Genomic DNA, 15,846 nt, shown 5'->3' on the forward strand with positions numbered 1-15,846 from the left:
AAAAAACGAATTTATTATATTATCATTAAACTACTGGGCTTGAAAATGTATTTCAATTATATGACAATAATTTAATTATATTTATGAGTTTCAAATAGCTGATCAGAAAATAGTTCATTTTTCCATTCACTTTAGCTCTCAGTATACTGCTAATTCTTCATAGTTGCCTTCTATCCCGAGTTACCTGAATCTATCAACTCGTACGCGAATGCGCAAGCGCAAAAAAAAAAAAAAAAAAAAACTTCAGTGGCGTGAAGCTCCTCCGTCAGTAACATTTTGCTGGGTGAAGAGCGACGTTTCAGGATTTAAATGGGGATTTAACAACGGAACTCGTCTGGGGTTATCGCATTAGAAAAGAGCAGTGTGAACAGCAGTACTAGCGACACTGTCGACACGGGAAAAAATATTATTAGGGGAAATACCACTCGTGTTAGAAGTTTGCCTTTCTCTGACGCGGAAGCTAACTGGCTAACGTGATTAGCAAGGGGCGAGAAAAGTCTTCGGACGATTTGTCAACACCACAACGAGGCACGCTAAGGAACAAGCAACCGCTTTAAGATGTCCTTGTTATGAAAGAAAACTGAGTCGCTAGGTGAAATATCAAAGTCTTTGGACCTTTAAAATTGTGGCCCACGAGTTGTGACGTTTTTTTTTTTTTTCGTTTTTTTTTTTTTAAATCCCTTTAACGCAACCATTTGAAACTGATCACTTGGTTTGCAGCACCCAAACCCGCAGCCGATCTTCCCTGCTGGGCTACAGTTGGCCATGGGGCCAATTTTGAGTTAGAACGCTTGGAAGCAGCGTGCGTCCCCACCAACCATGGGAGGATGTGTGGGAAGATACTGGGAACGGTGGGATGACACACAGAGCAGAGGCTCGTCCAGGAACGGTGGCCGAGGAGGTAAGACCACCGCTTCAGGAGTACTAATGAAAAAAATGTAATGTTCACCATTTTTTGTACTTGAAGTTGATTCTTGGTTTGCATGACGTTAGTGGGTCGTTCAGTGGTTCACAACTGTTCTTTACCTGGGATCTGCGTTTCGAATTGTTGCAATAAATAAATAAGTAACGAAGACGCGTGTGTATAAAACAAGAACTTGAGATGAAAAATCTCCTGGAAAGTAGCCTCTGAAAACGTGCATGAATATTTTCTAACAGACTCTTGCAAATGAGTTTTATATCCTACTAATGGCATATAATTAGCATGACGTCTGCCAAGGAGCTGAGCTGCACTGTTAGAATATAGAGCAAACCAGTGGCTTGGGCTCTTGTCAAGTTTACTTTCTGTCCCTTACCTAATACAGTACCATCCGTGTGGGAGCTTAGTACACTTCTCTGTTTTACTGTAAAATATGACGTCATATGCACCCTGACCTACAAGTTTAATTTGTTCTGTGACAACGTTCTCAACTCAAAACACTAAAATCTTAAATCCTCTTTCCCCATTGAAATGAATATGCAATTAATCTGTTCCAGTACCCCAGTAAAACAACAAAACCATTTTTTCTCCTTTTTTTTAAGAAGAGTAATAGCAGCCTACAGTATTAAAAACATAGCAATATAAGTTGATAGATTAAAAATTGAACAGTTTTTACAACACAATGTTTCATTGGACATTGTGCTGGTCCGCTTACCTTGGTCAATAGTGTGCAGTAAAATACATAGAGACACTGCACCGATTTGTTGTTGAAATCCAAAAAGAAGACAGTTGAATTTAACTAAAGTAAATAAGCAGTAAATTGTTTTAAAAACAGGTTTAGAATATATACCTATTACAATTGGTGTAGGCTCTCTTTGCATGTATTGGTACAACTTGTGTTAAATATGTTGTTTCAAGGTTTGTAATTACTTCAATATCAGTGCTATTTGTTCGCCTCTGCATTAACATTTTCTATGGCACCACCATTACAGTCATCAACAAACTGCCGACCGGTTCTTCTCCCTCCCCGCCTGTATACTGTGGAAGTAACGCCCTTTGAACATCAGCGCTGCCCTTACCTTCTCCATCTTCAAATCCACCCTTAAACCCCACCTTGTTCAACCTACTCTACCCCAACTATACTCAGTCCTCCCTAACCACACCCTACCAGATCTCGTGCTCCTCCTTTCCGTTTGTAATGTCAACTAAATGTTTTGTGTTGTCTTCTTCTTATGAGTAAATTGAGTTGCGAGTTTAGTCACAGATCAAGTTAAACTTGTAAGTGAAGTTACCACTGTACATGTAGTTTTTTGTTTTTACTAGGTGTCCTTGATCCACCCAAAATGGGTCTGTCATCCATTTTTGCGTCCCGACCAATCATAAGCAACTGCTTCACCAGATACCAGTTATTTTTTTTTTCAGTTTTTTTTGTATCGTTATGAAAAATTCACTGCTTGTTTGACCAGGAAAAAAAACCTAACATGATGGTTTGTTTTTACATGGTATACAATCTTCTTTTTTAAAGTGACAATGTTTAAATAAAATTGTGTATATTACTTTATTTTTTAGATTGATTTTTAAAAGTGGTTTTGTGAGCCTAATGTCAACAGTAAAAATGGTACTTTTTGCTGATCTCAACAAGAATCTTTGACTATTTTTGAGGAGGTTTATTATGTCTTACTCTCTTGGAATTTAGCGTTCTTCAGAAAATAAACACTGGCATACTGCCATGTTTTGATCTTCTTTCCCATGTGGAATTTCAATGCCTGGAGCAGTACTCAATAAGAGAAAATATTATATTAACAAGCAGACTAAACTGCAGCAGCACACAAACAGGCAGGCAATCTAAATGGTTGCACGGTTTCTGGCCCAGACAACAATGCCAAAGAAATTTGGCTCACTATGACGCATAAAAATTCCTTTTGATTATTTGGCGGATAGAGGCTTTGTAGACTTTTAACATTGAATGTTGTTGTGGAGTTTTGCCTTTCAACCAACACAAATACATTCCCCGTGATCACATTTTGGCTGAACTTCTTAGAGTAATCGTTATTTTTAAAATTTATAAAAGCAAAGCTCACGTTCTTGAGTAGGTGTTCTCAAACTTTTTCATCTGAAGACTCAAATTAGAATTTTGGTTCCTCCCTCGGACTAAAATGTACTACTGTACATAACGTATGACATTGACACACACTGGACTTAATCTAATGATAAAAAACATTGCCAATATCACAATATGTGTCGCAGCAAACAGGAATCAGAAAATTGTTTTGCACATCACTGTTATAATAGAAGATCCAATAGGCAGTTTTCGTTGCCATTTTTCAGGGAATATGAATGATAAGAAAAACTCAGCTTTCACTCATGGTTAATGCTTTGATGAAGACCATCTTTCACTTATAGTTAATTATTAGATGGAGACATTTATTATTTAATGTATTTACTCAGCGTTTGCATGTTTACCGCATACCTGTTTGGGTTTTCTCAGGGTACATTGGTTTCCTTCCACATCCAAAAACTGTGAGGTAGATTGATTGAAGACCCTCAATTGCCTGTAGGTGTGAATATGAGTGCGAATTGTTGCTTGTTTCTTGGTGCCCTGTGATTGTCTGGCGGCCAGTTCAGTGTGTACCTCGCCTTGCGTCTAGAGATAGCTAAGATACCCTTCAGCACTCCCGCGGCGTTAGTGAGGGTAAGCGGTACAGAAATTGGATGGACGATGACAGAAACAACACAAATGACCTTGATCAAAAGTTTAAATACACCCGTTTTTAATACCGTGCAGAGCCCCATTGAACATCAATGGCAGAAGTAGAATAATCACCTTTATTGTCATGAATATGCATTCATACATGCACATGAAATTAGTTCTCTGCATTTTACCCATCACAGTGAATACACACACTGGAATACAATGAATCAGGGGGCAGCTGAAGTGCCCAGGTAGTAGTATGGAATATTAGTGTCTTGCTCAAGGACACCACAGCAAGTGAGCACAGTGAGCCCTTGGGATGTTGGCAGATGGTTAGGTCAGTGTTTCACAGTAGGAATGGTGTAGCTTTCGTAATAGACCTCTCCAAATGTATTGTTTTTTTTAACATTTTTATTTGTGGCCAAAAAGGAAAGAATACTTTGAGTTAATGAATGAGGAAAATGATAGAGAAGGAAGAGTAGAGGGGTAAAGTGTGGTGGACCAAGAAGTGGCAATGATGAGTGACGGGGAATTTAGAACAGCATTAAAGAACATCAAAAATGAAACACAGTTGGTCCTGATTAGCTTTATGTGGAGGTATTGAAGTATCTAGGAAAGGTGGGTCTGCAGTTTTTAACCCTCTTGTTCAACAGAATTCTAGGAAGTGAGAAGAATCCTGAGGAATGGAGGAACACTCTCCTGGTGCCCATTTTTAAGAAATAATGGTGATGTGCAGAGCTGTGGGAACTAGGGAGGAATAAAGTTGATGAGTTACAGAATGACATTATGGGAAACAGTAGAGTGGAGGCTAGACTCAGGACAGAAGTTTGTATTTGTGAACAACAGTTTGGTTTAATACCTAGAAAGAGTATCATCTATGCATTTCTTGCCTTGAGGATGGTGACGGGAAAAGTGCAAAGAACGTCAGAAGAAGTTAAATGTTGTCTTTGTGGGTTTTTAGAAAGCGTATGAGAGTACCCAGAGAGGAACTGTGGCACTGCATGTGGATGTCTGGAGTGACATGGAAGTATGTTAGAATAATACATGACAAGTATCACGGGAGCAGAACAGTGGTGAGGTGTCCTGTAGGTTTGACAGAAGAGTTTAAAGCCCAACTGACATCCCTATATACATTGTAAAATAGATATTGTAATGAAAAATACGTCTAACATTATTCACTTCAATGTCTATACGAAAAAATAAATATGAGCGGAGAGCGTGTCATCCATGCAAAAAGTTGCGGAGGTTTCATTTGACATCCAAATGGTAGACATATTGCCGGGAACATCATTAGCAGATGTTACACTGGGACATTTGCCATTAAAAACACGTAGTGGCACTTGCTATGTGACACGGAAGCTCTTTTCGAAGAAGAGCAAATCCCCACAATCGAGTGAAGTGACCGGGGCAATATTACCCTGCTGTTTTAAGCGATATTTAGATGATATGCGGGTCACTTCTAACTAACAACAGACTCCCCGAAAGTATATTTGAGCCACCCCGGCCAAAGCCGTCCGCGGCGGACACGGCGCCGCCAAAGCCATCCGTGGGCTTATTGACACATTTATGCCTTTTATAAAATTAAAAACATACTAAAAGAATGCTTTTTGTGTCAGTGTGGCTTTAACGTGGAGGTGGGAATGCATCAGGGAGCAGCCCTGTACCCTTTCCTGTTTGCATTAGTGATGGATAGCCCGACAGAGGAGGTTAGACTAGAATCCCGGTGGACCATGATGTTTGCAGACGACATTGTGATCTGCAGTGAAAGCAGGGAGCAGGTGGAGGAACAATTTGAAAAAAAAAAATGGAGGCATGCACTGAAAAGGAGAGGAATGAAGATTAGCCGACGTAAAACAGAATATATGTGGATGAAGAGGAGGGATTGAGGGGGAAGATTGAGGTTACAGGGAGAAGTGAAGGTGGAGAGCAATTGTGAGTATGGTAAAGAATTGAAGAAATGGGCCCAAACATGTTGGAACTGGTGGCTCAATGTGTCAGGTGTGTTATGTGACGGAAGAGTCTCTGCTAGGATGAAGGCTAAAATTTATAAAACAGTGGTGAGGCCGGCCATGATGAATGGATTAGAGACGGCATGAAGAGACAACTGGAAGCAGAACTGGAGGAGGCAGAAATGAAGATGTTGAGGTTCTCGCTCAGAGTGAGCAGGTTGGTTAGGATTTGAAATGAGCTCATTAGAGGGACAGCCAAAGTTGGTTATTTTGGAGAAAACGTTAGAGAGAGCAGACTTCTATGGTTTGGACATATTCAGAGACAAGAGTGAGTATATTGGTAGAAGGGTGCTGAGGATGGAGCTGCCGGGCAAAAGGGCGAGAGGAAGACCAAAGAAAAGGTTAATGGATAGCCTTGGATTGAGGAAAAAAAGATGACACGCTGCGGTGAACCCTAACGGGACAAGCTGAAAGGAAAAGAAGAAGATTGGTTGGCCAGAAAGTTCAACTTTGGTCTCATCATTCCAAAGTGCTTTGTTCTCGAAGTTTTGAGGCTTGTTTCTGAGCTGTTTGACATATTGTAAGCGTGATTCTTTTTTTTTTTCTATCTGTATGTGTCGTTGGCGAATTAATTGCTTTCTTCTGGCAGCTTGACCATACAGCCCAATTTTCTGTAATTGCCTGTGCCTATTGTGTATCTTGAAACATCAATTTTTTTCAGAGTTCCGTATTTCAGCTGGAGTTTGCATCTCGAACAATTTTCCTGACCGTTGTCAAAGATTTTTTTGGTTGACCTGATTATGGTTTGATTTCAACACATTTTCCTTTTCTTAATTAGTTTAAACAGGACTGATTAGCATTTTCAGTTCCTCGTATCTCATATGCCTTTCCTATTTTATACAGTTGAATTACCTTTTTCTGAAGGTCTTTTAACAATTCTTTTGTATTCCCCGTGACTCAGAATCCAGAGATATCAGTGGTAGTGTCTGTCAGGAGGCCAGAAACTCACTGAACAACAGACATACAGATCCGAGGTGTAGATGGTTACCGCTAGTAATCATTCAGACCCATTTGTGTCAACTTGTGTCCTTGTTATCAGGCCAAAATCTCAAGGGTGTGTAAACCTTTTGATCAGGGTCATTTGTGCAGTTTCTGTCATTATGATTTAGAGTAAACACGATTGCTTGATAATAAATGGCTTCACCTAAGCACTAACCATGAGTGAAAGAAAAGTTTGTGTTATCATTCCTATTGGTATTTGAAAAATAAGACAAGAAATCACAAATTCTGCCACTTGTGAGAACGGCTGTATATTGATCCACAAGTCCGTGATATTAGTGAGGAACACCAAGAAGCTGTCATATGCACTCTTGCTCGTCTGTTTTGGAAAGTAAAATCTCCAAGCTTTGTCTAGAGAAAATTGTTTCTCCTTGACATCACAATGTTGTCATCACGTGAATGGTTGGTTGTTTTTCTGATGCTGTGACCTCAAGCCAAGCCTGCCTTGGAGCAACCGTTTCTATCCCCCCAGCCCTTTGGCCCCCTCTCCCCTTCGGAAAGAACAAGTCTAAACATGTCGCTTCCCTCTATGTTGACCTACTGGGATATCCAATGATTTCACTCACATGGCTCTGTTTGTTTTTTTTATTAGTTTTTTAACAATTTTTAGTTTTTTCATTCCATTGTCATAGTTTCAAACCAGCTTCCTCTGTCCAATTGCGAGCTTTTATCTGAGCTTTCTAATGATGTGTGCAGTCTAGTCAGGAAAGGACGTATCATTGGACCCCGTTTTTTTTTTTAAATAAGACCTTTATCATGGTGATTACTGCCTTGTGTTTGCCTGGCGACAAGTCCAGGGTGTACCCAGGACCTTACATAAAGTCAGCTGCAAGCCACTGGCTCAAACGCAACCCTAATGTAAACAATTGGCTATAGAAAATGGATGAATCATAGCAGTTGGCGTCTGCTTGTGAAAAATCAAAACAGCTTTCTGTTAAGTTGCCACAGTAGAGACTTCAAAGTAGAGCTGTGCTTTATTTGCCCGTGTCTTTCACACAGAAGTCAGGAGCCGCGACATTGCCATGTCTGAGGTGTACGATGACACAGTCATGGTGACTCTGCGTGATGAGATGCATGGCGACATCAGCGCGACAATGACAAATGCTTTCAAATGCAAGAGGGTTTAGGCAGTGAGTTTCAGGTGTTAAACTTGAGACTCCTCTTACCAATGATTGGCGTTCCTCTGCTGTTACACTTCTGATACTACTCTGGAAGGCAGTAAATCTGTAGGTTGACATTAGTACCACATCCCACATCAGCACCTTATTGTAAGTCTGTTAAAAGGGAGAAGAAAAACTGTCTTTAGTAGCAAGTGTGTTCAGGGCTGTAGACTTAGCTTTTTTTTTTTTTTTTTTTTTTAATTTTAATCTGTCGTCACAGAAGCCTGAAGTGTGACAATGATAAGATAAAGACGAGTAGTCCATATCTTTCTTCATATATGCACACATCCAATATATTCACATTCTATACCGCGAGACATTCATTCAAGGGGATGCAAATTTGTTTTGAAACCAGTTCATGGGAAATAATACACATTGAAATAATTGGTTCAACGGTCAAACAATTGCTCTCAGAAGATGTAATATTTTAATTGCTCATAATGTAGAAATTAGATAATGTCTTCACCGTGTGGCAAAATTGAAAAAGATGTTAATCCAACTCACGTTTTAGGTCTTTTTTTTTAATTCAACGTACTATTGTAGGCATAGATGTACAGTATTGTGCTGAGCAGCACGACAGAGATGTGTGTATCACTTGTGTCACTGTACTACTTCCACCACAGTACCTTCAATTTACTGGTATAGTGCACATGAAGTAGGCACACACAATGTGTTTTAGTAGGCCATATAAAAGGCAAGGCAGGCCAGCTCTGGCCCTCTGGCCTTTAGTTTGACAGTCTGACAGGGAGATTGTGCTTTAGATGTTCACTGAACGGAATTCTCATTTGTGAGTTCTCACAAGCTAGACAATGGTGGCTTGTTGGCATATTTTTCCCTGAAATTTTGGCACACTTGTAGAAATGTAGGTATTCGACAAGAGCAGTGACTCACAAAGTGTGGTACTAGTAGTACAACCAGTAATATGCCAAAGAATTGCTGAATGACATTGGATTTTTTTTTCTTTTTTTCTATCAAGTACAATACATTAGTTAAGGACACTGGCATTGTATTTAACTTGTCGTTCTGTAAGAAACTTTTTGTTTTTAATTGTCATATGTTTAATTGCAATTTTGTGTGTGTATGTATATCTAAATAAAACACCATGTCCTCCTTCCTGCGCCACCTGCATGATAAATGAACTCTTGGAGTTGCCTTTTTTTTTTCCACCCTTCATCTTCTATTGTTCCCCATATCAGTGACTAGGAACCTAGAAAAGAAAAGAAACTTTATGGGTGATTTTGGCTGCCCTGAATTTGATGATACAGGTTAATGTGGATGCTACACATTTATTTTAAATAAGGGAAGCCAAACTGTTGTACTAAAAATGTTCATGTGTCCAGCAGTCTTTGCCCTTATTAGGTAAGTGCTTTATGTTAATATTTAATAAGGGGGAAACACAAGTAAAGTTCCATAGATAAGTTACACGTGCTTCATGCATATTGCAAACCAATGTTATCCTTGTTTGAGTTTTGCTGGATGTTCTTTTCTTCTGCTGACTGTTATTTTTGTCAGAGTTGACAAAATAAACACCACTGTGGATTTAGAGACATCATGTGAGGTAGTGAACACTTACATCACTTGATTTAGGACCGGGGTCACCAACCTTTTTGAGGCTGATGGCTACTTCGTGAGCGCCAATCGTATGAAGGGCTACATGACATGTTTGTGGTAAACTTCAGAGTCAGAGTTCATAATACATAAAATATTTTATAGATTATACAACATTTTAAAATTTTCATTTTGTAGGCAAGTCAGATTACAAATTTAATGCAAAAATAATAACAATTTGTGACCTGTGCTATTTTTAGAGCATGCCTCGTGGAATCCTTAATTGGTCCTCGTGGGGAACCGTGCGCCTGCGGGCACCGTGTCGGCGAATACTGATTTAGGACGTTGTTCACTGTTTGTAAATTGACTTGCTTGTCCTTACCGATATCTAATACAGTGGGACGTCTGGTGGGTTTTCTTTGGTCCCTCCCGTTTCCTCCCACATCCCAAAAACATGCGTGGTAGGTTTGATTGTATACTGTAAATTACCCATAGGTGTGAATGTGAGTGCCCTGTAAATTGGTTGGCGATCAATTCAGGATGTACCCCAGCTCTTTCCCCAAAAGAGCTGAGATAAGATCCAGTACGACCATCAAAAAATTGGTACAGAAAGTGGATGGATGGAAGGCCTTCAGTTCCCAGGACTTGAGTAATTTTTGTTTTGGTCATTCTGTTGTTGACAGGTCGTAATGAACCACTGAAGAAAGATCGACCCAAGTGGAAGAGCGACTATCCGATGACTGAGGGCCAGCTGCGGAGCAAGCGTGACGAGTTTTGGGACACGGCGCCCGCATTTGATGGCCGGAAGGAGATCTGGGATGCCCTGAAAGCTGCAGCAGTGGCTCTGGAGTGTAATGACCACGAGCTGGCCCAAGCCATCGTAGACGGAGCTAGCATCACCCTACCGCACGGTGAGTGCAGAGCACAGAATGCAAAATTCTTGGAAAAGAACCAGTCGATCCCGTTTTGCAAACTCTGTTAACAACTTTCCAGGTACACTGACAGAGTGTTACGACGAACTGGGGAATCGCTACCAGCTGCCCGTCTACTGCCTCGCTCCACCTGTCAATCTAATTTCAGAGCGCAGCGACGACGACCACAGCGACAGCCCCCAACCTCCTGTGGCGCCAAAGAAGGAATTTCAGATGAAGGTACATAAACCAAATGTCATAATGAGACTTGCATTTAATTCTTCCATTCTTTTATTACATCCAGCAAGTTCTGCATGTAGTCGCCTGCCCCAAAAGTGCCACACCCCAAAGCATTTTCTATTCTTATTGTGCGAGACTATAGCATTCATTCAGCATGACAGCTGATACATAAGTAGTTCTGTGAATTTCAAAATAAGAGCAATTAAATTAAAAGGCCCCGTAGCTCAGTGGTTAGAGCACTGGTTTAGTAAACCAGGGGTTGTGGGTTCGTTTCCCACTGGGGCCTCCCACTCCCTGAGAAGGGTTGCGTCAGGAAGGGCATCCGGCGTAAAAATTGCGCCAAACATATATATGCGTTCATCTGAGATGACACGCTGTGGGGACCCCGAAAGGGACAAGCCGAAGGAAACACACAAATTAAAAGAAAAATTAGGTGTTTGAATGAAGTGCTTAACTTCTGGATAATTCTGAACTATCCATCCATCCATTTTCTGAGCTGCTTATCCTTGAAGGTCATGGGAGTCCTGGAGCATATCCCAGCTATCAACGGAGGCGGGCTACACCCTGAACTGGTTGCTAGCCAATCGCAGGGCACATAGAGACAAACAAGTCACAATCACACTGATGGCCAATTCAGAGTCTCCAATTAATGCATGTTTTTAGGGATGCAGGGGGAAACTGGAATTCCTGGAGAAAAGCCACACGTCCACAGGCTTAACATGCAAATTCCACACAGGCTGGGTGGGGATTTAAACCTGGATCCTCAGAACTGAGGCCAACACTAACCTGTTTGACCACTGTGCTGCCAATTCTAACCTAAAAACACACAAAAAAAACAAACAAAATACATTTAATATTTTGTTTTGCGTATGGGTAGAAACAAAATAATGCATTGGAAAAACGTGTTAGACATGGATAGAAGTGTTTTCCAGAATTTTGAGGTCAACTTTGGGAGTGCGTGTGCATTATACACAATAAATTACAGTACCTTTGTCCTAGTATAATTCTTAAAAATCTCCGTCTGCCACAGGTGCGCCTGTCCACAGGAAAGGACCTACGCCTAAGTGCCAGCATGATGGACACTATTGGTCAGCTGAAGAAGCAGCTGCACGCCCAGGAAGACATTGAGGCCGCTCATCAGCGCTGGTTCTTCTCGGGAAAACTCCTCACAGATAAGACGCGACTGCAGGACACCAAGATCCAGAAGGACTTTGTCATTCAAGTTATTATCAACCCTCAGGCTCTCCCCAAGGTGTCACCCACAACCACAATCACCACCACCCCTGTATCCGAATAGCTGAGGTTAAAGCCAAAGGACCTAAAGCAGAATAGAGCATTTTATTCTTCAAAATGGATGAAGGCACCACTACGTATGCAAAGCCTCTCTGCCTTTGCCATTTTATTTCAACAAATGCTTGCCCGGTCCCAATGGGGAGAAGGTGAGGAGGTGTTTGCGTGGGCATCACTGAACTTTTTAAAGACACTGCGATCCTGCTTCTTTCTCTGGGGAAGACCGAAAGCAGGATGGTAATCTAATATTCTCTTATATAGTGGAAATTATGTTAATGGAGCGTTTTGCACATTTTAAGAAACTCGTAGGGGTTTGTGTGCCTTCGACAAGACAAAACAAAAAGGGCTCATGTCCACATGGATAAATTAATCGCTAGGCTAGCCCTGTTAAAAACTGAGCTCAATCCAAGCTAAACTGTCTTTTCTTTTTTTTTTTTATGTGTGCATGGATGTGTGTGTGTGTGTGTGTGTGTGTGGTGTGTGTGTGTGTGTGTGTGCGTGTGCAGGAATATTATCACCCTCACATGATTTCAGATTTTCAGGAACCGCAGTAGCTTCTTCAGGAAATTAAGAATTCCTATCCAACTAGGATACGTCTGCTATTGATGCTACCAAGGCCTTTCTTTTCTTTGAAATGTTTTTCTCCCCACCCAAAGAATATCAGTCTCATAACCAGTTGTCCTTGTGACCCAGTTCAAACAGTTTTTATTGCTTGTCCTTGACAAGGACACCGCCTTTTTTTCTTTTTTTTTTTTTATTAGTGGGAATCTTTGGACTGAAGGGATGGGATAACTAGGGATTGGCTTTTGACGTAGTCCCTGTAACCAACAGGGAACATAAATCATCTTTTTTTTTTCCAAACGGGATTGGATAAGATTCTTTTGTAATTAGTTTAATTAATCCAAAAATATTGTAAATCCTGTAGTGTTAGGATATAATATTGAACCCATATTGCACACTCAAAATGTTTATATTTAGTGGAGAGGTCTTATATATGACCTTTAAAAATATTTTTATTAAAGTCTTAAATTGGGACTCCATCCTTATTCTTTACTACCCAAACCCAAATGGGCTCACGGGTGAGGAAGCGCCTAAGCCCTGTTGACTTGACCTAGTCTGGTTGCCAGCTAGTCTCAGTAAATAGGGATTCTAGGAGAGTTTGTAGTAGATGTCTGTCAACCAACCACAGCTGCCATTTTGTTATGTACTCCATTTTTACTATGTGGCTTCAACACGCAACTACTCAGCTCCACTCAGTCTCTTTATGCTCATCCCTAGAGTGGGCCAACGGTCCTCTCGTTTTCTATGGGACTCTCAACTCGTCCTCAACTGGCAAAAGAGCTGTTCAAAAGACCAGGACTACACAAGAGTAGCAACTCTAGGAAAAAAAAATTTTTTGATTGCACAGTGCTTTCCCTTTACTGCTAACAGTATGGTTCCTTACATACTGTACCACTGCACATTTCGAGTTTGTTTTGTCTCCGTGGCAAACCTTCCTGTTTGCCGGAGCCAAGAAAATAAATGCAGTGAAAAACTTTATAGCTATTAAATAGCCATCAGGTAATTTTTTTCAAGCTGGAAAAAAAAAGCCCTGTAGCAAAAGTACAACTACACTTGAACTTAAATCAGTCAGTGCAATGCAGTGACTCATCTTTTGTCTCATGACTTGCCTTTTACACAATGAGCCGCTGGTTGCTGTTGTTGGATTGCAATGCCTCATTTATAAATCCACCACTTACATGTTATTTTTTTTAAATAGTACAATCATGGAAATGAATTTTAACCACACCTCACTGTAGCAAGACTTCACTTCCTTTCGTATTCAGCTTTGCAACTTTTTAGCCTGTGCTTTTTGCCGTGGGTAGGTTTCTTATTTGTGTTATGCACACTTAAATACATATTTTCTCTATGTGCAATAAACCATAGACATATGCCTCGGTGACCGTGGACTTGACAGAGCACCAGCTGTGTGTGTACGAGAGTTCTACATCAGAACAGGCGCAGGCACAAACAACACTTCTATGTGTGAATCAGCATCCACCTGTGTCAACTGTTTGTTCACCTTTGACACCTTGCATACCAAGATCAGAACTCTCACCTGGGAGCTCTTTTTTTTTTTTACAATATTAAATATTTTAATTATTACAGAAAGCCTCTGTCATCCTTTCCTCCCACTTAATCATGTTGTTTAGTTCTGTTTTTAGTCACAAGTCAGGGTATCATTGAAGTAAATCAGGGTGGATGTCCGTCAAATTTGTTTTCGTAATCCTGAGGCAAATTTGTGATTTATTTATGAAAATGTTGAAATGAATACTCAAGGATTGGGATTATAATGACAGAATATGTCAGAATATTTCAAGAAAGTTTCTAATTCAATGTATAAACACCGCTCACTTCGTCCATATCACCATAATATAGTGACATTGCCATTAGAGTTGACCATTGAGATGTTTTTTTTTTTTTTTTTTATAAGTACAGCCCTTTCTCTGCCCTTCATTAAATTCTGGATTTTAATTACCTTTTCATTTCCAAACTTATTTTGACATTTTGATTTGGAAAAAAGTCAACACAAATACATCATCTGTAAAGTATAGTTATTTAAAAAAAATGAATTACTTTAATTACTGAGATTTAATTCCCTCAGAATTAATAAAGTATCCATCTATCTGTACAACATGGTATAAAGATAGAATTTGGAAATATTAAGACAAACTGTTTTACATATTGTCATGTTTGAAATATAATTCCATCATAAGCATTTAAGTTAAAGTAAAATATTCTAATGGTGAAGGAAAAATCCACAAATAACCAAACATGAGCAATGAATGCGGAGCCCCTAAAATGACATTGGAAAAAAAAATTCTCCTTGTAATGAGTAACTTTGTCATTGTAATGAGTAACTTATGCATTGTAATGCGTAACTTACAATGAGTAACTTATTGTGATGTTTTGTCTTTACAATTAGTAACTTACTCATGAGTTACAATGAGTAACTTACTAATGAGTAAGTTACTCATTGTGACTCATGACCCAGTTACTCATTACAATGACAGTGAGAAACTTTCTCATTACGATGAGAAACTATTTTTTTTTTTTAATGTCCCTTTAGGGGCTCCGTAAATGAATTAAAAAAAAAAAAAACCATCCCATAAATATAAAAAAATGAAAAACAGTAAATCTGTTACAGAGGTAGCCTTCCCTTACTTTGTTCACTGTGCGCCGTTCTTAAACCCGAAATGTCGTAAAGTGAGGAGCCCCTTGCCCCGGAAATGCAAGACTCAACAAATTGCGAGTGTTCAATTTTGCCACAAGATGACGCTGCTCACTTGTACAATAATTCTCAAATGCCCTCCTGCCGAAGAACTGAGGCCAGATTGTACTGTCGTCTCCTTTTGAAGCAGTGCACTACTAACTTCCTCTGCTTCTCGGCAAACCGAGTCGGTCAGTAGAGGGTCTGTGGAGGATTGTGGTACATGCAAACCCGGGGAAAAAGCCCCTATTGACAGTGGAATTTCACTGGAAACTTCGTTTGTGGTCACTGCAAGTCTCAGCCCATTCTACACTCCTTCCACAGCGACAGCCTTGAGCGTGACCCTATCCTGCCATAGCTAATGCTATTTATGAGGTTTGGAGAAAGTCATGCTATTCACAGGGAATGGAAGGGTTTGGTTTATTTTTGCTAAATCTCTTTGTCCATATGGATGGCACAGACAAAACCTCTGTTGAAATGACATTACTTTACAGAAGTCCAGTCCAGTTCACCAAAATTAATAAATACTGTATACCCATACTGCTTCACCATCAAACTACAGTTAAATCTTCTGTGGTTACATTGATGGGTTATTTAAAGTTCAAGTAAACTTATTGTGAGGTTTTGTGTGTTTTTAAATAGAGTAACTTAAACATGTGAATCTAAGTGCTGAAAATGTGAAACTATATTACTGAATTGTTGACATATAGCTAAAGACTTTTTTTTTTTTTTTTTTTTTTTTTAAACTTTCCGCATGTTTTTTTTTTCTTGGGCCGGACTAAAAACTAGTGTTGTGCCGTCAGTAGGTTGGGGTGTACACGTTCTGGC

At 39.9% G+C, this 15,846-nt stretch overlaps 1 protein-coding gene and 1 non-coding gene across 2 annotated transcripts; both read left to right on the plus strand.

The window, feature by feature from the left end:
• The first annotated feature begins 85 nt into the window (after nucleotides 1–85).
• Nucleotides 86–13,913, plus strand: ubtd1b (ubiquitin domain containing 1b). The gene is made up of 5 exons (XM_061811059.1): nucleotides 86–592; nucleotides 721–901; nucleotides 10,011–10,238; nucleotides 10,321–10,478; nucleotides 11,509–13,913. Exons 2-5 carry the CDS (start codon nucleotides 820–822, stop codon nucleotides 11,773–11,775), a joined length of 735 nt encoding a protein of 244 aa, XP_061667043.1. The 5' UTR covers nucleotides 86–592; nucleotides 721–819; the 3' UTR covers nucleotides 11,776–13,913.
• Nucleotides 10,692–10,764, plus strand: trnat-agu (transfer RNA threonine (anticodon AGU)). The gene has a single exon. It is a non-coding gene; the product is annotated as a tRNA-Thr (tRNA).
• Nucleotides 13,914–15,846: the final 1,933 nt, after the last annotated feature.

Source organism: Syngnathoides biaculeatus, chromosome 22, assembly GCF_019802595.1.
Source record: "Syngnathoides biaculeatus isolate LvHL_M chromosome 22, ASM1980259v1, whole genome shotgun sequence".
NCBI classification, from domain to species: domain Eukaryota; kingdom Metazoa; phylum Chordata; class Actinopteri; order Syngnathiformes; family Syngnathidae; genus Syngnathoides; species Syngnathoides biaculeatus.

Excerpts from the sequence above, each read along its gene's own strand:
- ubtd1b (XM_061811059.1), top strand. The coding sequence starts at position 820 with ATGGGAGGATGTGTGGGAAGATACTGGGAACGGTGGGATGACACACAG. Across the intron at positions 10,239-10,320 it reads TAGCATCACCCTACCGCACG|GTACACTGACAGAGTGTTAC; the intron begins GTGAGTGCAGAG and ends ACAACTTTCCAG. Across the intron at positions 10,479-11,508 it reads AGAAGGAATTTCAGATGAAG|GTGCGCCTGTCCACAGGAAA; the intron begins GTACATAAACCA and ends CGTCTGCCACAG.